At 57.5% G+C, this 23,279-nt stretch overlaps 1 protein-coding gene across 1 annotated transcript; it reads left to right on the forward strand.

The window, feature by feature from the left end:
* The first annotated feature begins 40 nt into the window (after positions 1-40).
* Positions 41-3,543, forward strand: NKX3-2 (NK3 homeobox 2). The gene is made up of 2 exons (XM_084896701.1): positions 41-690; positions 2,217-3,543. Exons 1-2 carry the CDS (start codon positions 213-215, stop codon positions 2,762-2,764), a joined length of 1,026 nt encoding a protein of 341 aa, XP_084752827.1. The 5' UTR covers positions 41-212; the 3' UTR covers positions 2,765-3,543.
* The last annotated feature ends 19,736 nt before the right edge of the window (positions 3,544-23,279 follow it).

The following is a 23,279-nucleotide window of genomic DNA, read 5'->3' on the forward strand; positions in this document are numbered from 1 at the left end:
AGGGAGGGAGGGGGTCTCCGGGCGGGCGGGGTGGGGAAAACTCGGAAGTAGGGGTGAGGGTCGGCGCTGATCCCAGGCCAGAGCAGGGCGCGGGCTCCTGGACCGACCGCGCGGGAGTGGGCTGCGGGGCCCCGCGCGAAAGTTCCGTCCAGCTCGGAGCTGCCCCGCTCCCCGGCCGCCCGGCCGGCCGGCCGCCCCGGCCCGCGGCGCAGATGGCCGTGCGCGGCGCCAGCACCTTGACGCCCTTCTCCATCCAGGCGATCCTCAACAAGAAGGAGGAGCGCGGCGGGCTCCCCGCGCCGCCCGAGGGGCGCCGGGCCCCCGGGGGCGCCCCGGGAGCGGTGGCCGGGGCGCCCGCCGTCTGCTGCTGGCGGCTCTTTGGGGAGAAGGACGCGGGCGCGCTGGGGGCTGCCGAGGACCCGCTGCTGGCGTCGCCCGCCGGGCCGAGGACGGCGGCGGCGGCGGGGCGCACCGCGGAGAGCCCGGGCGCCTGGGACTCGGACTCGGCGCTAAGCGAGGACCACGAGGGCGGCGGGCGGCGCTGCGCGGACGCGCCCGCGACCGGTCGGGCCGGCCGTGCGGGAGGGACCCTGGGCCTCGTCCAGCCGGGCTGCGAGCTGCCCGCCGCCAAGGACCTGGAGGAGGAAGCGGCGGGCCGGAGCGACAGCGAGATGTCCGCCAGCGTCTCAGGTTCGCCGAGGCTTCTCCGGGGAAGGGGGCCGGGCTGAGGGGCTGGGCGAGGAGGTCAGCCTTGCCGAATGGGGTGGGCCTGCCTGCCGTGAGCACCCTGCCTTGGGGCCCGGGGCCGATCCGGACCCCAAGCTCTGCGCTCGGGCGTGGGCAGCCCTAATCCTCCGGGAAGGAAGCCCGAGAAAACCAGGGCATCCTCAGAGCCCTGCCATTCTGGGACGAGGCCCGAGATGTCCTCCGGACAGGGCTGGAGGGAACCACTGGGTTTGAGTTCATCTTTAGTGCCTTCAGCAGGCCCTGTCTGTCTCCAAATCCCAAATCAGTTGGAAGGGGGAAGAGCGAGAGGCCCAGAGATCTAGGTCAGCCAGCGCGCTGGCCCTCACCTAGAGAGAGAGCAGAGACTCTCCGGAAGGGGGGAGGACCCAGGGCCAGGCCCTGCAGCTCAAGGACAGGTAGCCAGGGCCACCTCCCCTCGGGCCAGAGGACAGGACCTGCTGAGCCCGGGCTTGGAGAGGAGGGTTTGTTCAGCTCCTCAGACCCCAGGGCCTGGAAAGCTGTTCTGGGCTGAGGACCCCAGTGCTGGAGGCAAACCCAGCAGCCAGCTGGAGGCAGCGGGCCTGAGGTAGGACACCCCAGATGCAGCAGGGAGAGGGGCCTCCTCAGCTTCTGGCAAGTCATTGGTTCAGAGAGCCCCCCACACCTGCCTCAGGTCTGATAGACGCTGTTGTAGGCCTCGTTCTGGCCCCAGGCAAAGTCTGTCTTGTCTGCCAGAGGTCAGAGCCCTGGACCTCTCTGCTGGGTGCTGTGGCCAGAGCATCATACCTCTCTGCTGGGTGCTGAGGCCAGAGTGCCAGATCTCTCTGCCGGGTGCTATGACCAGAGCGCGCAGGAGAGACGGAGGAACTAGAGTCAGATGTGAATCCGAGGACTCGGGGCAGGGACACCCCGCTCTTGCCACCCCAACCCCCAGCCTCTGTCTAGTTTCCTGGCGAAGAGAGAGGGAGAAGTCCGCCCAAGGCCTGGGGGCAGCCCGTTGCCACACCTTCTGGTGGTTGTCGGCGGGAGACTCTGATACCTCTGTCCCCAGAACCTGTCCCCACGCCTTCGCTTGACGCTCAGCTAACGCATGTGTATGTGTGAGCGTGAGTGTGGGGAGGCGGGTGAATCCAGAGAGGGAAACGGAATTTAGAACCCCAGGGCTCGGCTCTCGGAGTCCAGAAGGCTTTGGAGGGTAACCAGACTCAGTGCCCCGCGTTACCGAGGGGAGGCTGGGGCCCAGACGGAGCAGAAAGCTGGATCTGGGCCGCCCGCGGGGCGTTGGGACAGCGGAGGCGGAGTCCCTGGGCCGCCCCAACAGGCCTGGCTGCGGGAAGGGAGACTGTCTCTGCAAACCCAAACCGGGGCTCGGAGGCCCTCCCCGCCGTCCTGGCGGGATCGCAAGACATTTCCGTTCCCCACCCCCACCCCAACCTCACTCCCCGGCTTCGCTGACGCTCTCTCCTTTCTGTTTCCTCTGGGGTCCGAAGGCGACCGCAGCCCGAGGCCGGAGGACGACGGCGTGGGCCCGGGAGGCGCCCGCGTGCTGTGCGGCGGCGAGGCGGGCGGCGGAGGCGGCGGCGGCCCGGCGGGCGGCGCGGAGGAGGAGGAAGAGGAGGAGGAGGAGGGGCCGGTGGCCCCGAAGCCGCGCAAGAAGCGCTCGCGGGCCGCCTTCTCGCACGCGCAGGTCTTCGAGCTGGAGCGCCGCTTCAACCACCAGCGCTACCTGTCGGGGCCCGAGCGCGCTGACCTGGCCGCGTCGCTGAAGCTCACCGAGACGCAGGTGAAGATCTGGTTCCAGAACCGCCGCTACAAGACCAAGCGCCGCCAGATGGCCGCCGACCTGCTGGCCTCGGCGCCCGCGGCCAAGAAGGTGGCGGTCAAGGTGCTGGTGCGCGACGACCAGAGACAGTACCTGCCCGGCGAGGTGCTGCGGCCGCCGTCGCTGCTGCCCCTGCAGCCCTCCTACTACTACCCGTACTACTGCCTCCCCGGCTGGGCGCTGTCCCCCTGCGCCGCCGCCGCGGGCACCCAGTGAGCGGCCCGGGGCAAGGCCCGAGCCATCCCGGCTCCCCGGCTCTGTCCAGGGGCACCCACACCCACCGAGGGGGCAAGCGGAGGATGCAATCCAGCCCTGGATCCAATCTGCTATCCTGGACCTGCGCCCCCGCGATGGGACTTGAGTCTGCCCGGAGGGGGCGCCTTTTTCCAGTTTGAACAGAGGCGCTCAGGGGCTTAGGGGCTTTGCGGCGTCTCCGTTCCCCTCAGCCCCCCTCAACCTGCCTGGAAGTCCCGAGACGTTATTTATTATCGCCACAGCGTTGGATTTAGATTTGGATTTGGGATTTGGATTGTATCTGCCTGGGGAGGGCGTTTCCCGTTTCCCCAGAGCGGAGAGAACTCCTGGACACCACATAAGCCTGAGTCCCCCGAGGATCAGGTCCCTGCCGCCGGGAGCTGCGTGCGCTAGGCCACACTAGTTCATGGTATCCATGCTACCGATCTATGTGTATCGACATATCTATTCTTTTTGGAAATTGCGTTTGTAATAAAGGGGGTGCGACACCCAGGCGGCCCCCTAAGGAACCCCAGGCCAGGGGTTGGTTTGAACCGTGAAGGGTTTGGTTCTCTGGCCCCTCCCTCCCTCCCTGGCTCCCTGGCGTCGGACCTTGGGTGAGGGCGCCCTGGTGAGCGCTGAATGTAAGGAAGGAAGCCTCTGAGCGTGGCGCACCCTCTTCCCCCTTCTCCCCCCTCCTCCCTCTTCCAGGCCAGAAGCTCCCTGGGCGTCCCAGACAAGGGCGGGGATCGAGCCTGGGAGCCCTTCCTTCGCAGAGAAGTTTCTTCTATTTCTTTTTATTTGTTCCAAAGGGGGTTCAAAGTGTAGCACTTTTCAGTTGTTTGTACTCAAATGACGGTTATTTTTGTATTCAATGTGAATATCCCTGATCGGCCTGTCCACGGTGCCCTCCTCCGCAGTGGGCCAGCCGCCGGGCCCTTTGTCTGTCCTCTTGTCCCCTCTTCGCCACCGCTGCGTCCTGACCCAGGATTCGCCGGCCTGGCCCTGCCCCAGCCCCGGCTCCCCCGCCCCTGCGACAGGTGATCCTGTCACCCTCGCCGCTTTCCGCCTTTTTAAGGGCACCCTGCACTCAACTAGACTGTTCACTTTTAAAAGATTTGCCAAGTTGGGAAGCTCTGTTCGCTGTTTTTTCCCTTTAATTTATAAACTTTCCATGTAACATGCCCTCCTGGACGCCTCGTTTTCTCTGAGCCCCTCTCTGCCCGCCCGGCTTTGGGGATGCCAGGGCGGTGGAAATAGCTGGGGTTCCATTTCCCAGCCTCCTTTCTGTCCTGGACCCAGGCTGCCTGCCCCCTCCAGATTTACACCCCTTGCTGGCCACCTCTCCCTTCTCCCCAGCAGGGGTGAAAATCTGCGCAGCTCAGGGAATCTTGACTTTGCCAGAGCCCAAGATGAACCCCACTAATCAGGATCGGGTCCCCAGGATTCCCCTTTTCCTCTCGAGCATTGGTGTCAGAATCCAGGAAGCATCTGTAGCTGAACCTGCGGCCCATTCCCATCCCGCGTCCTAACTCGCCGACCCCTCCACCTGCCTGCATCTGCCATACTTTCCGTGTTCCACATTTTTTTTTTTCTGCGTGATTCCGGCTTCAGTTGGTTCGGAGAACAGGCCAGCAAAAACCTTCGCTGAGACTCCGAAGCGATGAGGGGCGAGCGAGGCTGGAGGGTCCCCCGGGCGGCTCCCGGGAGGGTCCCTGGCGCTCCGACCTCGGCGGGTGCAAAAGGCGCTTCCACTGCTCCAGGGCCCTGCGCCCTTCCATCCGCACCGAAAGCTAAAATGGGCGCAGAGGATGGGCAGGGGGAGGGTTCGATGTTACTGGATTCTGTAGGGGAACGAGCGCCAGGATGCCACCGGTCCGCCCGCGCAAAACGCGCCCCGCTACCCTCGCTCCCGCGGGCCTGGGAGCTGGGAAGGGTTAACGCGCAGGGCAGGCGCCGGGGCCTGAGCAGGGAAACGCAGACACCGGGCCCCGCTGCTTTCAATTTCGCCGGGAGCCAGCCGGCCGGCCGGCCTGCCCTCCTCGGGCAGAGACCCCTTGGCCTTGAGACCCTGCAGGCGGAGGCCTGGCGTCTGCAGCCCTGGGGACCGGGCGGGGCAGAGAGTGGCCGGGAGCCTTTAAGAAACGGTTCCCACTTCTGGAAACAGAAGAGCGGAGGGAAAGGCAAAGGCTCTCGGGAAGTGCAACCCTGGTCCCCAAGCCCAGCTACCTTCCAACTGGCTCCCGCAGTCACTTTGTTTCTTTGTCACAGGTGTAAGGGTTCGATTTTAGTTTCCTGCTCATGCATGCAATTTTTTATTTTATTTTATTTTTATTTTTTGGTAGGAAGAACATTTCTGATAATGTTAGACTCTCCTCCCTTCCTCTTTCCAGAGGTCGCCACTACTGATTTGGGGGCAGGGAAGTGATTTTTCCTCTTCTAAACCCGCAGTTGGTTACAGCTGCGTCCTAAGCGGGTGGGTTGGGCTCCATCCTGGCGGATGTGGAGTCAGTCTTGAGAACAGAACAGGGGGAGGCCAGGCAGCGCCCCTACCCCTCTGCCCTCTCTCCCGCACCCTGCCAGGGCCAATTCTTCTGGGCTGGCTGGAGACTTCCGGGGAAAATGACTCAAAGGGATTCAATCTGACCGGATTGTTGCAGTTTCTCTCTGACCCACCCCAGGGCCAGCGCTGGCGTGAACACCCTGAGATCCGGAGCCTGAGGCAGCCCCGGGGCCAGCCTGGCCTCTGAGGCTTTCCCGCTGCACTGCCACCCTAGCCAGGCGCCTTTACCGGGCCCTAGACATGTGTAGAATAACTATTTTCATTTCCTTTTCCTTGGGCACTCACACCCGGCCCTTTTGTAGAGGATGGAGAACAATTGGTCCTGCTCCCTGCCTGCCCTGCACCGGGAATTCCCGTGGCCGGCTGCAGAGCTGGGCGCTGGTTTGGGTCCGGGGAAGCAGAACATTGTTGCCCTATTCTGAACGCTTCATGTTTCTCAGTCTCCTTCGGCCCTTCCCAAATCTCAGAGCTGGCCTTGGGGACCCACACACTGAGGAGGGTAAACTAAGGCAGAAGGAATGGCTGGGAAAGGGGGCAGACAGGCTGTGCCTCGCCCTGAAATCAGTCCCAAGGCTGCAGGCCCAGCCCATGAATATCATTCTGGACTGCCAGTGTCGCTGGGGTGTGTGTGTATGTGTGTGTGTGTGTGTGTGTGTGTGTGTGTGCGTAACTCAAATTTCCTTCCCGCCCCAAAGCCTGTGGGTCTTGGCCTTGGCTGTCCCAAGTTGGTTTCTATTCTAGCAAGTTCCACTCTCAGACCCCCCAAGCGTATCCGCCAAGCAGCGGGTGTATGGGGGTGCAGTCCATTATGAAAATAACTGTCTTCCAGGCCACTCTAGTAAAGGGGGAGAGATGACAGCGAATCTGTTCATTGGAGAAGGTCTGAGGGAGGACTCAAATGTGCCTCCCCACACCTCTGACATGGGGGTTGTGGTAGTTCACCCCCAGCTCAAAGAGGCTGGGGAGAGCTGGCGCACGGGGAGGGGGGACTGGCAATGATAGTAGCCTCAGTATCCTTTCCCAGAGGTAGGATCTCATTCAAGACCTGTACACTCCCCGAGGTGCGGGGTGCAGTGACTGGGACCCCCCAACCTGCCCGGAGCTCAGTCTCAGGCAGGCACACATTTCACTCATGTTCCCTCCCGTCAGGGTTTGCCTGGAAAAGGCAGAACCCAGCCTCCCACAAGTCCACGGGGTTCACTTCACTTTACAGAAGGACAAGCTGCTTCCAACGGAGCCTGAGCAGCAAGGAGGATTAGATATTTCCCCTGAGCCCCAAAAGCTGGTGGAGGAGCTCTGGGCAGAAGGGAGAATTAGGGAGCAGGCCCACCAGTGCAGCGGGGGAGAAAGGGAGGTGGGGGTGTGTGCTAGGTGCCACAGGGTTTCAATCTTGCAGGTCACCAACCTCCCTCAGCTCACTGTCAGAGCTGGGGAGCACACACAGCTGCTTGGGGACTGCGGGGCCCAGCAAATGCCTGACAGCGCTTTGCAGATAGGAGAGCGGAGGCAGTAGGGGTAGGGGCAGGTTGTTGCAGGCTGGGGGGCCTATGGCTGCTGCAGAGGCCACAGCCACCACGCCCTGAGAACGAAGGAAGCAGGCAAAGAGGCTCCTCATCCGAGGGAGGCCCGGAGGAGCAGCCAAAAAACACAGATTCACATGGGTAACAACAGTGATAACTCCATTCGTTTGGGGCATTGCACCTCCTGCGTCTGCCCCGCCACCAGTTCACTAAGGCCACCTCAGTGTGTGAACTAGACCGCCATTCCAAAGATGGGCAGGCTGAAGCTCACACAGGCAGGGTGACTTGCCCAAAAGCCACAGGCCATCCTGAGGCTGAGTCAGGGTCCTAAGCTCAGAAGCCAGGAGCTGAGGTGATAGGGTAGGTGGCCTCCCCAGACATGGCTCTGGGTGAGTGGATCCCAAAGTGTGGGTGTGCTTTGAAAGCCCTTTGCCACTGCACAACCCACATGGACTTACTATTGTTGTTGCCATTATTATTGTTGTTGTTATGAACTTCTGGGCAGTGCCGATTTGGCTGATGGGAAATGATCTTCCTTGAACTCCGGCCTCTGACGGAGGTTCCCAGGTGTCCTCCTGTGTGCTCAGCGCAGGGTCCTCAGGTGTAGACACACTGGGCCTCGGCCAGGTTTCCATTCTCCTGATAAACACACTTTAATGATGAAGAAATAACAAAGCAGGGTTGCAAAAAAAAAAAATGTGCTATATTGTAAATGGCTACTTCATGTAATAAATTAAGGTGTTTTTTTTTCCCTGTAGTTGCACATAGAAGTTATTCAACAGAAGTGGGGTTGTTGGAATCATTAAAGCATTCCTAAAAAAGGATGGATTCCCGGGGCCCTGCAAGCAGGGGGAGTTCACTGAGCTCGGGGTTATGTTGAACCGTGAGCTTCGTTCAGACCTGTTGGTGTGTGTCTGAGGCCATGCTGTCTATGAAGGAAATGACAAAGGTCCATTCGGGGCAGTTCACACATGTGAGCCCTGGGCAAAGGGCCCTACAGCCCTACACCCTACCTGGGTACTATGACTATTGCAGCTTTTTGCGCTGAGCCGGCAGCTTCTGGCAGACCCAGAGCTGAGCCAGAATCCTCCAAGCCCAGAAGAGCGAGCAAGGAAGGGTTAAGGCGCTCCCGCTCCCATTGGGAAGTCTTGTTCAAAGGGAATACTCAACAGCTGCGAGAGCCCGAATCCCCATCCTGGAGCCTCCCAGGAGGTAAGCTCGCTCCAAAGTTTCTTCCACGCTTTTCGTGAGAGTGTGTGTGTGCGGGGGGGGGGGGGGGGGGGGGGGGGGGGGGGGGAATAACACGCCTTCCGGCCTAAGGCCCTCGCTCTCATCCACTCTCCCTCCCTCCCACATGCACTCTGGTTTCCTCCCACAGTGCCTGTTAGGGTGCTGGAACCTTGCGGAGTCATGGGCACTTGGTCCCCGCGTGCTCTCCAGCGAGCGCTGGCATCATCACACTGTTTCTGCAATCGCCAGTTTAGCTTTTGGCCTGAGCATCCCACAAGGGCTGGGCAGGCCCGGAGCTTCTCAGAGAGTCCTTTCGGTCCCTGCCCAGGCTCCTTCCCCATCGTCACTACACTCGGGCCTCCAAGCTGAGCAGCGTGTCTTTCGATGTAGTCCTGTGTCCCAGCGCTTACCTGGGTGGGGAGTGGTCAAATCCTGTTCACCGACCTTACAGGTCCAGGGAGAGATTCTGCCTCGGACTGGAGCCCGCAGCCCCAGGGGGCAGCTCTGTCACTGTTTCTTAGGCAATTAACTCCTCTTCTCTGTGTCCCTATTTCAAACAATCAAAGAAAACCCTGGTGAGGCATCTTTGAAGGCTCCTGGGTGGAGTTTGGAGTCCATACCACCTCTGGGTGGGGCGGAGATAAAGGACAAAACCGTTTCTGCTTTAAATAATGAGGCCTGGCCTTTGTGAGCAGGTTTTGTTTTTTTTTGGGGGGGGGAGGAGGGAAAGAGAGGATATTTTATCTATTTGTTGTTACACCTCACCCGGAGGAGGATATGTTTTTGTTAATTTTTAGGGAGAGTGGAAGAGAGGGAAAGACAGAGAGAAGCATCGATGTGAAAGAAGCACATCCATTGGTTGTCTCCTGCATGGTCGGGCCCGGGCTGAAGAGGAGCTACAGCCATGGAACGTGCCCTTGACCTGAATCGAACCTGGGACTCTTTGGTGTGTCCACAGCCGAAGCTCCATCCACTGAGCCAAACCCGCTGGGGGGAGCGGGTATTTTTTTTTTTTTAAAGGATTTGGGTCTCTCAAGTGGCCGCCCCAGGCCTCCCCAAGGTTTATCCCTGGGCCCCCCTCTGTCTCCTCTGGGTGGCCAGCTGTTTTTGGAAAACCCAGTTTCCCCTCCTGGATGACTTCTCCCACCCACCGCCCTCGGGAGGGAGGGAGGAGACTCTGTGGCCGCACTGCGCTCCCTCCCGACAGGCCCTTGTCCTGGGATGAAAATGTGTTCAGAAGAAGAAATAAAAACACGCCGAATGCCTCGGTGCTTTCTCACCGGGGCACACCAGAAAGCAAGGGTGGGCAACGCGCTGTAAAACAAGAGCTAGTAAAGCGGCTGATTTTAATAAGCGTATTAACGTTTTTGAATGACTCCCCTTGTGCGGGCCAAGCCCTCCCTGGGTGCGCTGCGGGGCGAGCTGTGTGTGTGTGTGTGGGGGGGGGGAGTTATGCAGCTACAGGCACACACGTGCGGGTCCGCGCCTTCTGCCCGTGGGAGGTTGGGGGGGAGGACAGGGGTAAAGGAGCAATGCCCACGGTGCCAAATCAGGACCACCGCGTTTCCCCCGTCCTCACCTAGCTGCTCGCGGTCCTGTAGATTGCAACCAGTGGAGGGAGGATACAGGGCAGGGCTGTAGGGGGTCAGAGGTCGCCAAGGAGCTCCAGTGGCCTTGGATATGGCCTCGGAATTGCCCCCACAGCGTCTTAGGACTCGCAGGTCTGAAGGTTCGTCCCGCCTGACCTCCTGTTTGCTGGTGCTTTTGCAAAGGACGATGGGATTGGCATCCCTCCCTGCGCAGGTACCACCTGGATTGCTCTGGGGTTGGCCCGAATCCTCCTCGCTCCGCAGGGATCCCCGATCCCCGGACCTCTGGGAATCCCTGACTTCCGAGAGGCTCCCCGTTCCCCTATAAGGCCCAGGACATTGGCCTAGAGACACACACTCTAGAGAAAGATGGGGGTGGAGATGAGAGGGGAAGTGGGGTAACAGGAAGACCTTCTCCTGCCTAAATCCTCTGCTACAGGTCTCAGGCTATCTCTGAGTGATCCTCCCCCCACAACCCCACAACCCCGCCAAACCCCAGTTTCTATTAAAAGTCCTACCATCCAACACCCTGCTTTCCACAGGTCTGGCCTTACGCTTAGGACCTGGGGAAGACAGGGCCAGAGCGCTGGCCCCACAGCGGCCCCAGTGCCTAGCGGGGAGCCTGCCCATCACGAAGGCCAATGTTATTGGATGGACTCGTGGATAAGAACCAGGATCTTTCAGCTGTGCCCTCTCCTGTCCCCACCCACAGCATCCTTCTTACTGCCACCCGGGCTCGGCGAGTTGGTCACGGAGGGCTGATGAAGCTAGTGGAGCGGGCAGGCAGGCAGGTGGAGCTCTCCAGCACCTCCCCAGGCTGTTCTCTGCCGTCCTGGGGAAAAGCCCCATGGAGAGAGCCAGGCTTGGCTTGTCGGGGATCAAGTTCTCCAGCCTGGGGTTTAGGGTTCCTTCTGGCACCTAGGCAGCGGGTCTAGCTGCAGGCAAACTCCACAAACTGTCTCCCCATCTCATACTTGATCATATGAAAATGTGCATAATGCCTGGTGAGCTCGGGTTGTAAAAAACAAATGTTTCCTTTGGGTTTGTGTATGCGTGTGGGTGGTGGGGGGGGGGAGATGGATAGCGCGGAGAGGGCCCGGGCTCTAAGAGTGCAGATGGGCGGGATAGGTGGAGACCCCCTTGGAGAGGTGCTGGCAGGTGGTCTTGTGGAGGGGTGCACCTAGGAGGCCTGTGTCTCAGCTGCCCTTCCATAGCAGCCTCCCCCAAAGACTTGGGGTGAGCCCACCTTCTCCTCTCCCCCCCTGTCTTGGCATTGGGATGGGGTTGGGATCAGGGGCTAAAGGCAGTGCTGCTGGTTGAATCAGCCTTTTTCCAGCGCAGCCCCAGCCCTTGGGTCCTCAGCTCAGGGACTGGCGCAGGGTGAGCACTCAGCTATCCGGGGAGGAAACAGTCTTACTGTGCAGCGTTTTATGTTCCCAGAACGGATTCTCCAGGCCACTTGCACTGAAGCTCATGGCAAGCAGCTTTGGTCCCGGGAGAGGCCCCAGGAGCGCAGACGCTGGCGGTTCCCCGGAGGCTCCGAGGGAGAAGCTGGGCCCGGGGAAGGGTGTTTTTGATTCTCCAGGAGGGAAGGCAGTGAGAGCTTCCCTCTGAAAGGCCCCCAGGGACAGAGCGTGGATTTGAAACCAGGCCATTCAGGAAGACCGCACAGGAGCTGCTGTGCTGAAAATACAGATAATTATCCCCCAACAAAGATGGCATAGTCTAAGAACCTTGCACTTCCAGCAGTAGTGCACACGGCCTAACTTTCTCAAAGTTAAACAAGAATATTACCATATATATATATATATATATATATATATATATATATATATATTATATTTCTCTAGAGATGGTAAGGGATGGACAGGGATTGTAAAAACAACTAAAACCTGCCCAGCCTGTGTTGCTCAGTGGTTGGGCATCGGCCTATGAACCCAGAGATCATGGTTTGATTTCTGGTCAGGAGGGCTCATGCCCCACTTGCAAGCTTGACCCCCCAGTGTGGGGCATGCAGGAGGCAGCTAATCAATGATTCTCTCTGCACATTGATGCTTCTGTCTCTCTCTCCCACCTCCCTTCCTCCGTGAAACCAATAAAAATATTTAAAGAAACAACAACCAAAATAATTATTTCCTAAGATGCCTATCACGTATTAGATTTACAGCCGTTCACACGATGCTGCTGACAATGGTGAGATACTCCCCATTAAGCTCATCCTCCTGCTTGTGGGAGGCTGAAGTCATTTCCTCTCTGAGATCATTTTCCTTCAGATCCAGCTGGAAGGAGAATGAACCCCCAAAACACACTGGAGAGAGGACAGCCCCAGTGTAGGCAGTGGGGGGGGGACCCAGCCCTCACAGGTGCTCACCAAGGGAAGTCCTCAAGGAAGCCCAGGGCAATTATACACCTAGGAGACCTTTTTAAAAAAGAGAATACTTTTTTGTGGTAGAGCCGCTATCTGACCTTCTCTTTCCTGATTTATTCACTTATCGGTCCAACTGCTCAGCAGTATTTGGTAGGCGCCTATTCTTTGCGCCAGGGATACAGGAGAGAAGCTCTGCCCCAGTGGAGTCTGTGGTCTAATGGAGATGGGAATGAAAATTCCAAAAGGGCCCTAGCTGGTGTGGCTCTGTGGGAAGAGCGTTGGCCTGGGGACTGGAGGGTCCTGGGTTGGCCTGGGGACCGAAGGCCAAGGGCAGCAGCCGGCTTGCAGCGAACATCAATGATTCTCTCTCCTCATTGCTGTTTCCATCTTTCTCTCCCTCTCCCTTCCTCACTGAAGTCAATACATATATTAAAGTGGCAGGAGGAAAAAGCGGGAGGTGGATTAGCGAGGAGGAACGCAGGGTGTTATTTATGGGGATAGTCAAGCAGAGTCCCTGCCATGCCCATGCCCATGCCCGGGGGGCATGTTTGTAGGAGCCGCTGTCAGTGCGCGCTGATCACTGGGGCTGCTGGCTACCTCCCATTCCCTCGTATCTCCGGTGGGCTGGGCTGCCTCTGTGTGCCTGCCTGTCCCTGTCAGAGCCTTCCCTGCTCTGAGTGCAGTGGGCTGTGGTCAGGCTTAGGGCTCTGAGTGCAGCGGCTCTGCACTTCTAAACGACCCCTCCGTCTCCCTCTCTGGGAGCGTCTAAGAGGCGCAGCCAGACGCCCTCCTTCCCCATCACTAGTGCCTGGAGCCCCTAGAAACCCCGAGAAGTTTCCAGAGGGGGGACAGGGCCGGGGTAGCTTCTTGTTCTGCCTCCAAGCACCCCCTCCAATTGCTATCCTGGTGGCCAGCACCTAATTTAGTGTTTAATCGGTTTCCCTGAGCGCTTTCGGTGAATCATTTCATTCTTTCCTCTCCGCAGCTCAATTGCTGTTACTCCGCGCGTTGGGGATCAACCCCTGGGCTGCGGCTGTTGCTGGGGTTCCAAGGAGACTGTCTGGCTCCGCGCTGCTCAGCGCTGCCCGCGTCTGCCTGGCTCTCCACCGCGGAGCCGGCCAGTGAGGTCCCATCCACAGGGGAGAGAAATGAGGCCGGAGAGAGTGGGCTAGCCGGCCCCAGCCACATGGGTCGGGTTCCTAGCTCATTTCATGTCCACCAGCTCTCCAGAGGCCGGATCTGCGCTCTCTCCGCAGCGAAGGGGGAAGGAGAACCAGACAGAAGGGCTGGTTGGCTGTGGCTGTGGGGGTCCCAGAGGCAGCGTCAAGCTGAGGCTCTGGAGCAGGGGTCCTCAAACTTTTTAAAGTGGGGGCCAGATCACGGTCCCTCAGAGAGCTGGAGGGCCGGACTATATGAACTACTAATTCCTACTGTAACACCTCGGCTGCGCTCACTGCCCAAAAAACCTGGCGGGCAGGATCAGACTCCTCTGCGGGCCGCATGTCGCCCACGGGCCGTAGTTTGAAGACCCCTGCTCTGGAGGCAGGTTCTTGCTTCTTCGCAGCTTCGTGCTTTTGGGGTGAGTTCCCTCATCTCTAGCGCTGCTCGGTGTCCCCAGTTGGAAGAATGGAGCCAAGCCGTAGGCTCGCTGTGAGATAAAGGAGGTGATGTAGACAGAGCCCTTAGGACTAAGCAGATGCATGGTGCCCCACACGCCCTCAGGAGGGGATGAGGGTACGAGGCTGAACCGGAACCAGCCTTCCCAGACTCACACCTCGTATTTTTCCCTGTCTGCCGGAGGTGGGGCGTCTCCCCCAAATGCCCTACTGAGGGGGGATAGCAAATTGCCTTTTCACCTTCAGGGCGTACCCAGGCAGCAGCCGGTTAGGGAGGCTTTTTAATCCAGGCCCCATGGACCGATATACACACACACACACACACACACACACACACACACACGCATCCTTGGTGACTGACGGTGTGGTTCCTGGTGTGGGCTGGTGGCTGGGGGGGGAGGGGGCAAGATGGAGAACTCAGCGCCCCTTTTCACATCTTTTCCAACCCAGGCACGCGGTGGCTCAGAGCTCACCCCTCCCCAGTTTTCACAGATTCTGGCTTCCATTTTCAGGGCTTCATGGGCAAGATTTTCTCGCACCACCTCCCACCTCCACCTCCCCCGCCCCCAAACACACACTGCAGACCCTTCACCAGCATCCCCAGGGCAGAGGCAGGAGCTCCTGGAAGGAAAACGGGTCGCACAGGTTCCAAGAGCCGCTGGTGCTCCGCGCTGACCGTATTTGATCTCATGTAATCCCCCGAGAACCCCACAAAGTGGATGGGATTATCTCCCCTTTATAGACGAGGGAGCAAAGTTCAGGAGGGTCTAGTGACGAGGGCAGGGTCACACAGCTTGCAAGTGGAGAGCAGGGAAATCGCCCCCGGGCCTGAAGGACTTCAAAGTCTCCAGCTACTTGCCCCGGACACCTCGGTGCCCCATTCCCACTCCGAGGGCGGGGCTGGGCGGTGGAGAAGGGAGAGGGGCACCCCAGGGGGAGTGAGGAAGGGGGAATTAATTCTCTGGGCGGTTCCGTATTAAGAAAACACCCGGCTCTGGCTGGCCTCCTCCCTGGGGCCGGAGCTCGGCCTCCTGAAGGCGAGGCCTGTATATTTGTAGTTTGATTCCACCCGTCAAGGCTAATTTCGCCCTACAACTTAATGGACTCGGCTTGACGTACGTAATGATTCCTAATCATGAACATTATTTTCGATCGCGAGGAGACATGTTCCAGTTGTTGTGACAGATCGCGTTTCAGCCATAATGACGGAAAATTACCATTTCTAATTCTCCGGTTTTTGACACCTAAATCCACAGACCATATGTGGCAGGGGGGCTCTGGGCCCCCGCAGTCCTCCCTCCCAAAGGCAGTGGCAAAGCGATCTTGCTGGGTGGTGCTCCCACCCCAAGGGGGCCATGGGGATGGACCTGGCTCCTCAGCCTTCCAGCCTCTCCTCCCTTGGGACACCGCTGACAAAAGCCGAGCTTTGGAATGGGCTGAGACGGATGCATTTTCAGGGCCTTCTTTTACAGATGAGACCACAGAGGGGAGGGCAGCTTGTCTGAGGGCACCCGGGTGGTCACGGGAGGGTACGTTTTTTCCCAGAACCATTCCTGGAGTTCCCAGCAGTGAGACCGCTGGGCCCCTCAGCCCAGGAAAGGGAGACCCGGCTTGTTCTTTGATTGGCAGGCCTCAACCATGAGGGGGGTGAAGCTTTGTAGAACACGGACAGCTGTGTGGGCTGAGGGCAGAGGAAGAAGTTGAGGCACAGAGAGGTTGAGCCATTGGCCCAAGATCACAGCGCTGGTGGAGAAAGGAGGCAGGCCCTGCACCCAGGAATTTAACAGGTTCCTAAGTTCACAGGATTCATGGTGACATCTTACATTCAGCACCACCCCAGGGGGTTATTATCCTCACGTTAGGTGGGAGGAAATTGTCCTAGGTTTGTCCACTGCAGGGGGTGGCCCACGGAACCCCAATAGTTAGCTGACACTCTCCAGTTTGCTTCAAGAGTCACTTCCTGTGTGCACTTCCTGCCATCCACCGGCCCCTCACCACCCTCCCTTCAGGCTGGGTCTGGGCAAGGCCCTGAGGATAGAGAGGTGAAGAGCTGTAATGCCTCCACCAGGGTTCACGGGGGCAGTCATGCATTTCAGAGGTGTGAGGGTCCCAGTATTGACTGGCGCACTTTGCTCTGGGGAACGTGAAGGCACACCGGCCGAGTGTCTGCTCAGAATTTACTAACCCTGCGTTAGTCACCTGTCACAGGGCCTCGGATCCATCTCCTGGGTGAAAAAGTCCACCTTCCATAATGGTTGAGAGATGGGGAGAGAGGCCTCCTGCCCAGGCACCGGGAAGGAGCAACCTTAACTTGGGCTGTGGTGCTGCAGGTGCTAAGAACACCCACAAGCAGGCAAGGAAACCATGGTCTCCCACCTTCCCCAAAAGGTGCAGGTGAGTCACTGGAGCTTATCAGTTGCCCTGAGCCAAGGTCTTAGATGAGCCCGGGGCGCTCCCTGCAAAGTCCCTTCTGCTAGGGCCCCCCTGAGATTGCATCGGTCTTTGCTGCTCTAAGTGTGCTCCTCTGGTGCAGCAACAGCTGTGACCCAGAGGGTCAGGGAGTCCAGGTCCCCACCCACAAGCTGAAAACTACATTCTAAAGTCTGAAAGTCAAGCGCTCCCCCACGCAGTGCCATCTCTACCTCTGTCTTCTACGCCATGCGTGGTCTCTGCCTGTCCCAGCATTTTCCCCAAAGTCTGCTGGGGACCAGCTCAGTCACTGCCTCAGCTCCCATTGCTGTTTCCAACTCGGTGTCTCTGGGGACACCCAGGGAGGGATGGGCAGAGGACGAGGTGGAGATGCACCGACTAGTGTAACTGCTAAAGCAGCTGGCTTCTCCATTACACTGGCCCACCCTGCCTCCCAAGTCAGCCTTTGTAGATTAAAAAGAAATGCTCAGACACAAGTACATTAGAGGGCGACTGAAGAAAAGGAGCTATCAGGACAAACCAGGAGCCTGTTCGGCTCATATCCTTGGCTGGCTTGAAGCCAGAGTGGGTCAGCCCGCAGCAATTCTATGTTTTGGCTACTCATTAAGTCAAAGAAAAATGGATTCCCTCCACCACCTCTGTCCACAGAAGGCATAGATGCTGGGGTGCTTGTGAAAGCGCTTTGTAACCACCAGAGTTAGCAAAGACCACGGAGGTAGTGGGCCCTTCCCTTTCCATAAGAGCACTCCCAGGTGGAGGGGTCCGCCTGGGCTTCCTGGCACTCATGATGTAGACACAATCCACACATCTTGAACAAGAGAATATTTGAATATATATATAGATTTTTTTTACAGAGAGGAAAGGAGAGAGCTAGAGCTAGAAACATCAACCAGCTGCCTGTTGCACACTCCCCACTGGGGATGTGCCCGCAACCAAGGTACATGCCCTTGATCGGAATCAAACCTAGGACCCTTCAGTCCGAAAGCCAAGGCTCTATCCACTGAGCCAAACTGGTTTCAGCTTGACTATTCTTTTTTTTTTTTTTACCAACTTGGACACTGAGGCCAAGCATGGGGGTATCCTCTCTCTTTTTTTTAAGCTGCTTGAAGCTTTAGGTCAGCCGAGAAACTCCATCCAATGGGAAGGACACTCCTCCCTATAAGTAAATTGGCAGGAAAAACAGTTGGTAGATATTGGCACAGAGGCTTCTGAGCAAGGGGATCTTCTATTTGAGTCAAGGAGAGAATCATTTACGGCCAGACTGCCTGGGAGTCAAACCTAAGTCTGCCTTTTACTACTTGCATGACATCAGGCCTCGTGAGCTGGCTCATCTGTGAACGGGGGTTAGCAACACAACCTACCTCATCGGGTTTGGCTGAGCATGAAATGATTTAGAACTGGCTTAGGAGAGTGCCTGGCACTTAGTAAGTGGCCAATGACTGGTGCTTGGCATATAAGCCATCAATGCATGATAGCTATTTTCAAAGACACCCTGGCTCCAGAGGAAGGCATTTCAGTCTTTGCCGGAATTTAGACAAACAAACCTATAGAGGCCATCATACACTCATGGGGCCATGTGGAAGAGGGGCTTGGCGTTAGGTATTGCCTAGAAGGGCAGTTTGGAGTCAGGGGGCTGGGTGTCAATTTCAGCTCTGCCACTTCCCAGCCAGGCGACCTTGAACCGATAGATACTTAATCTGTTGGAGCCCTGGTTTCTTCTTGTGTAGATGATTTTAGAAAGATAGATGCAAATCATTTATTTCAGCATCTGACATTCGGGAAGAGTTCAATAGTGTTAGCTTTTATTGCTTCTTAGTACATAAACTGCCATCCAGAAGCCACCAGGATAGGAGGAGATGGCATTCTTGGTCAATGCTCTGGTAACTGTTTGGTTGCTCAAGGACAAGGACTTTAGGGAGGGTATGAGTTGGGTGGCCTCGCACCAGTCACATCCCGTTTGAGTCAGCAGCTGCCAGGTCTCCAAGGAGGATAACAGCATCCACGTAGCGGCCAGAGACTCCAGAATTTCCCAATAGGAAGGGGTCTGGGGGCCGCTGTAAGTGTGTCTCAAAGCTATTCTGGCAGAACAGCAGGCTCTAGACTTGGTGTGTTCTTATGATCCAAGGGAAGCGAGACTGTAGGCCATGCGCGTTAGCTGCCTTTCGCCGCCCTGCCCGCTCATAAAGGGCAAAATGCCGTGCATTTACAGTCTGGCTGAAGGGGGCACCTGCTACTTAGTCCTCATAAAATGCCTGCATGGGCAGCATTCAAACGTGCTCACAAATTCCTTTCCGTAAGATAGGAGGTCCATATTGCATTACTCACATCTTAGGTGCCACTCACGGGGTGCCCGGGAGGCAGGGAAAGGCTCGCTGGCTTCTGCAGCTGTGGTGTCCACGCAGGATTAGAGCGTGTAAAAGGCTTGGCCATGTGCCTGGCACACGGCCTGGAAATGGACGTCCCTATTATTAAGTCCGATCATAAAAGCCTGCAGTAAAAGGGCCTGAGCGGGATCTGGGACACATTCACAGGAAGGCTCCAGGTTCATTTCTCAGCCTTCCCAGAGCAGCGTTTGAAACGCCTGCGGTGCCACCGTGGTCCCTGTCACCGAAAAGCATCCTGAAGCGGAGACACCCTTTCCAGGGGGAATCTCCCTCAGAGCTGAGGCTGTCTTAGGGGGTTCCCTCCGGAAACGGTGAGGCTGGGGTCTCTGGGCGCTGGCTGCCCCGCTCCTTGCTCCTCGGTGCCAGGAAGGGCGTGGAGACCGGCCGAGGGCGCACCCGCAGCGGCTTCTGGAGGCTCTGCTTCTGCATCGCTGTTCAGCCTGCCCTTCTGCCCGTGATACCCGGTCACTTCCACGCCTGGGAGCCGAGGCCTGGGAGAGCGAGAGGGGTCCCTGTGCTGCGGGGTTTCCAGTCCGGTTGCGGGCTCTTCCCTGGGACCTTTCCCTCCTGCCCAGGAGAGGCTGTCAGGGGAAGGGGCCTGGCGCTGGGGCTCTGAGCGGGGTGAGGAGAGGCTTCTCGGCTCCCTGCAGGGGACAGCCATGGCCACGGCCACCGGACAAGCGGGTTAGCTCATCAGATCAGTTGTCGCACCCGTCCTAGGTGGGACACCTCGGTATTACCCCATCTCACAGCTAAGGGCACGGAGGCACGGGCACTCATGTTTGTGGTCCTCCAGTTGACCAAACGGTGGAACAGGGATTCGAACCTGCACAGGGTGTCTCTACCCGCGAGTCTGCCTCCTGCGGCTGCTCCCTGGGGTGGGCTTCGCTGGTGTTTGTGGGGAGAAGGAGGAGCTGTTCTCCTCCGGTTCAGTGCTGAGCAGATGGGGCTGCTGGCCAGCCCGGCAGGGAGGGAGCCGCGCCGCGTGGGGGTGGCTTCTCCCCCGCCTTCCCTCCCCTGCCCCCTGCGACCCAGGTGGCCTGGGCGATGGTGATTGCGGTGCAGGCCACCAGCTAGACACCACTCTGCTCGAGGGGTCCCCTAGCGGAGGCGCCCCAGCCCAGCAGTGCCCCTGCCCGGGGATTTTGGTCCCAAGCAGAGCATGAGAGTCGGTGAATTAGGGCTCTCGGCCTGGGGCAGAGGACGCTGATTTCGTTTTATTTCATGAGCGCTCCCGTGGCAAGGTCACCCCGTTACCGCCGACTCGCTGGGGTCCCTGGCCCAGGCGCCCCAGCCAAGCGGTGGCCCCCGCCCTGCCCCTTCCCCTTCTATTTCCCAGGCGTCCCGAAGATGGAGCTGGGGGCTCTAGGGCTCTCCCTGCGGCTGGAACCCCAGCGATCCCAGCGTGTGCGCGGCGAGCAGGTGGAGGGGAGTCGGTTCCAGCACGTGGGAGCTGGATCACTGAGTCTTCCCAAACCTCAGCCTTCTGGCCTGGCCTCGGCACCGCACCCCCTCCGCAGGCTGCAGGTCCCGCGGGGAGACGGCCCGACCATGTCCCCTCGCTGAGCATCTCCAGCTCCAAAGGGGCGAACCCTAAGGAGCCGCTGCGGTCGGCCGGTCGGTCGGTGCCAGGGCCCAGCACGCCTCTCGCGTCGGTCCGCGCAGAGCCTGGCGGGGAGAGGGCCCGGCCTCAGGGCGAGGGTGGGGCCAGGAGCCCATTTCCACCCTCGGGTGGTCCCCGTGCACGTGGGGCGGGACCTCCCAGGGAGAGCCGCGCTGCGGGGCGGCGGGCGGGGCGGGGAGCCCGGCCTTAGCTGGCTGAGCCTGGCGGGGCGCCGCCGTGTGGGGAGGAGCCCGGACGCGGGGACGGCCAGCAGCGGTCCCCGGGGAGGTGACCGGTCAGCGGCGGGGAGCCAGGCCCCGGACCAGCGCTTCCTCCACGAGGCTGCCCCCAGACGAAGCCTGCAGTGGATGCACCGCCCTGGGCTCCTTCCCCGCGTCCCTTCGGCCTCTGAGTAGCGTCCGCCCCGTCCAGCCGCAGCCCCGGGAGCCCAGGCCCCCGCAGCGGAGGGAGCGGCCGCGCGCGGTGGCCTTGCTGGGGCTCCGGCGATGGGCGAGCGCCCCGCAGACCCCCACCGCGGCGGCCAGGCCTCTGCCAGCTCCGGGGAGGGTGGGTGGGACGCGGTTCCGCAGCTGGACAGTGTGGGGGGTCGAACTGATCGTAACTCGGGTCTCGCAGCGGTTTGCCCCGAAGCCCAGGAGCAAACTGGGCCCCCGAAATCTCGCGGGGAACGGGGGCGCCGCTCCCTGCCAGCTCTGGCGGGGGTCAGGTCGGGCTGCCCGAGCAGGCGGGGTGCGCCGGGCCTTGCTGCCAAGGAGAGCCACCTGCGGAGGCCGCTGGCGAGGGCCCAGCAGAACCCCCACCTGGAACCTGCCCCTCCCCGGTTCCCTGCCCCAAACTCTTCCCCGGAGCGTTTGAAAGGGAGCGAGAGGTGGTAGGCAGTGAAGTTGTCAGGGACCCACAAACAGACAGTGTTCGCTCGCCTTGGCCCATCCAGGTGAATTATTTGCGGTGACTTCTCATTTCCTGCCCCCAAAGAAAACCCTGTCCTGTCCTTCCATCTCTCCACCTCCGCCCCCCTCCTCCCTCACGCTTAAGAAAAATCGATGGAAAAAACATCTTCAACAGCCTTTGGGTTTCTCCTAGAAAAACAACACAAAGGCAGACCTCACCAGGAACAGCAAAAACGTTAACATCCAGCTCTTTATGCCCGGCTCCCCCAGTTTGCAAACTGACAATTCAAACACGCTTGGACTTCAAACTTGATAGCTGGCTGCTTGACAGAGGTGGCTTGGCTCGAGAAATCACTGAAAAATGTAAAATGTTAATTGCCACGGGTTCAAAATGCTCCGTTTTCTTCTGCTCAGCCAGCTAGCCATTTGCTGGGGTGACCATGGCGTGATTGAAAGTTTTGTGTCAATATATTCGCAGTTTATTGGGGGGAGGGGGAGTGCAGAGGGCAGAATATGGAGCTAATGAAATCGAACAAGAATACCACTAGAATGTTCCCTTCTTCGTCATTCCCCCTTGGTTTCTTTTACGTGGAATTTTATATAAAATATAAACTATTTATATAAAAGTTTGCAGAGTGTTACCTTCACCCAACATACAGGGAATGAAACAATTAAGCAGCACATATAGGCATATTAATGACCCCACCTTGCACATGAGGCTGCATGTTGAACATAGCATTTTTCATGACTACATGAGCTGTTAAATGTATAAAGTAGGTACATTTGTGGGCACATTAACACACTATGAGAACTTGAACTTGTTCATTTCCTGGCTTTTATGGGGCCTAGTTAGGCTGCACGGGCTTGCTATACACAGGCTCACATGCCCTGAACTCCCAATGACTTCTAGAGTCCTCACCTCCGGGGACAGAGGGAGGCAAGGAGAAATGGGGCAGTGAAGGGGACACCGGCCACATCTGCATTGTCCGCTATGCCTGACATTCACAGTGACATTCACAGTGACCCTGGCCCGGGACAGAAGGAAGCCCCTGACTCCTTGTGCCTTTCTCCAACCAGTCTTTCCAGAGACCACACCGCAGGTCCGTCATTACACGGGAGGTACATTTGTTGCCGTGGGTTAGCCTAGACTGTCCTCCTAACGTAGTCTCCCAAATACGGAACCTAAAGGAAAGCTGTTCTGTCCCCTTACGCAGAGCAGCCAGGTCTCTCCTTAGTGCAAAGGAGTTTGAAATCATTCTCATGCACACCGTCAGCCACCTGTGACTTTTCTCTTGGATTTCTCTATGCCTTTATTCTTAATCATAAAGTTGGAAATAATTTTAATAGGACAACTAGATCCCTAGAAATGGGTACCTCGGTAAAGAAGAGATAGATTGACATAGCAATAAAGAATCCTGAGTCCTGATGGCTGTTGCAATGTAAGAGAATTAATTTATATCACATATATTGAAAAATTGCTTATGTATTCAAGAGAAGTGTTTAAAAAAACTTTGTCTATTTTCCATATATATATATATATATATATATATATATATTTCCTTAGCTTATTTTTTATTTTAAAGATTAATTATCCAGCAAAAAGGTAACTTGTTTGAGTCGGTAATTAGAATAAAGAGCAATGCTTGAGAGTACTACTTGCCAGTGGACTATTTTGAAAAAACATTTAAAGTCAGCTTCAGGATAAATCTTGAAATAAATGTTTAAAGTATGTTTTTCTTCTTATGTCATTTGCAAATGGCATAAGAAGGAAAACATCACAGAGCAAAGGACTTGGAAGAAAAGTAAAAAAAAAAAAAATGCCACTTGTCACTTGATGTCCTGTTTACAGGGACAGATGTCCAGATATTTTGGAGGAAAAAAAACCCTGACTTTTTTGGGGAGGGTGGGGTTGGGGAGAATGCCATATGAATGGGTCAGATGTTCACATTTTACCTGGTGAGTGTAGGCAGTCTATGATAGACCAATTGACATTTAAACTGAACGTTGACGAAGCTTTAAAAGATGTGACTGGCCATTTTGATCTAAATTTCATTTATTTATTTTTTTAAATGGCCAAATCAAACATGGGGATAACAGCTACCATTACTGAGGGCTTCTCACAATCTAGGCACCATGCTACATGCCTCGCAAACATTATTTCATTTGCTGCTATGAAAATCTCTGCTGTTGCCCTCACTGAAATCGAGGCTTCCAGAGTCTAAGCAATTTCCTTACAGCCTTATAGATAGTAAAGAGTGGAACCAGGGTCCGAGGACCTGAATA

The sequence above is a fragment of the Pipistrellus hanaki genome (assembly GCF_964339955.1).
Source record: "Pipistrellus hanaki genome assembly, chromosome: 1".
NCBI classification, from domain to species: Eukaryota; Metazoa; Chordata; class Mammalia; order Chiroptera; family Vespertilionidae; genus Pipistrellus; species Pipistrellus hanaki.

Bases quoted from the DNA above. Each gene is read 5' to 3' on its own strand.
- NKX3-2 (XM_084896701.1), top strand. From the start codon at position 213: ATGGCCGTGCGCGGCGCCAGCACCTTGACGCCCTTCTCCATCCAGGCG. The intron at 691-2,216 runs GTTCGCCGAGGC...TGGGGTCCGAAG, and splicing joins GATGTCCGCCAGCGTCTCAG to GCGACCGCAGCCCGAGGCCG.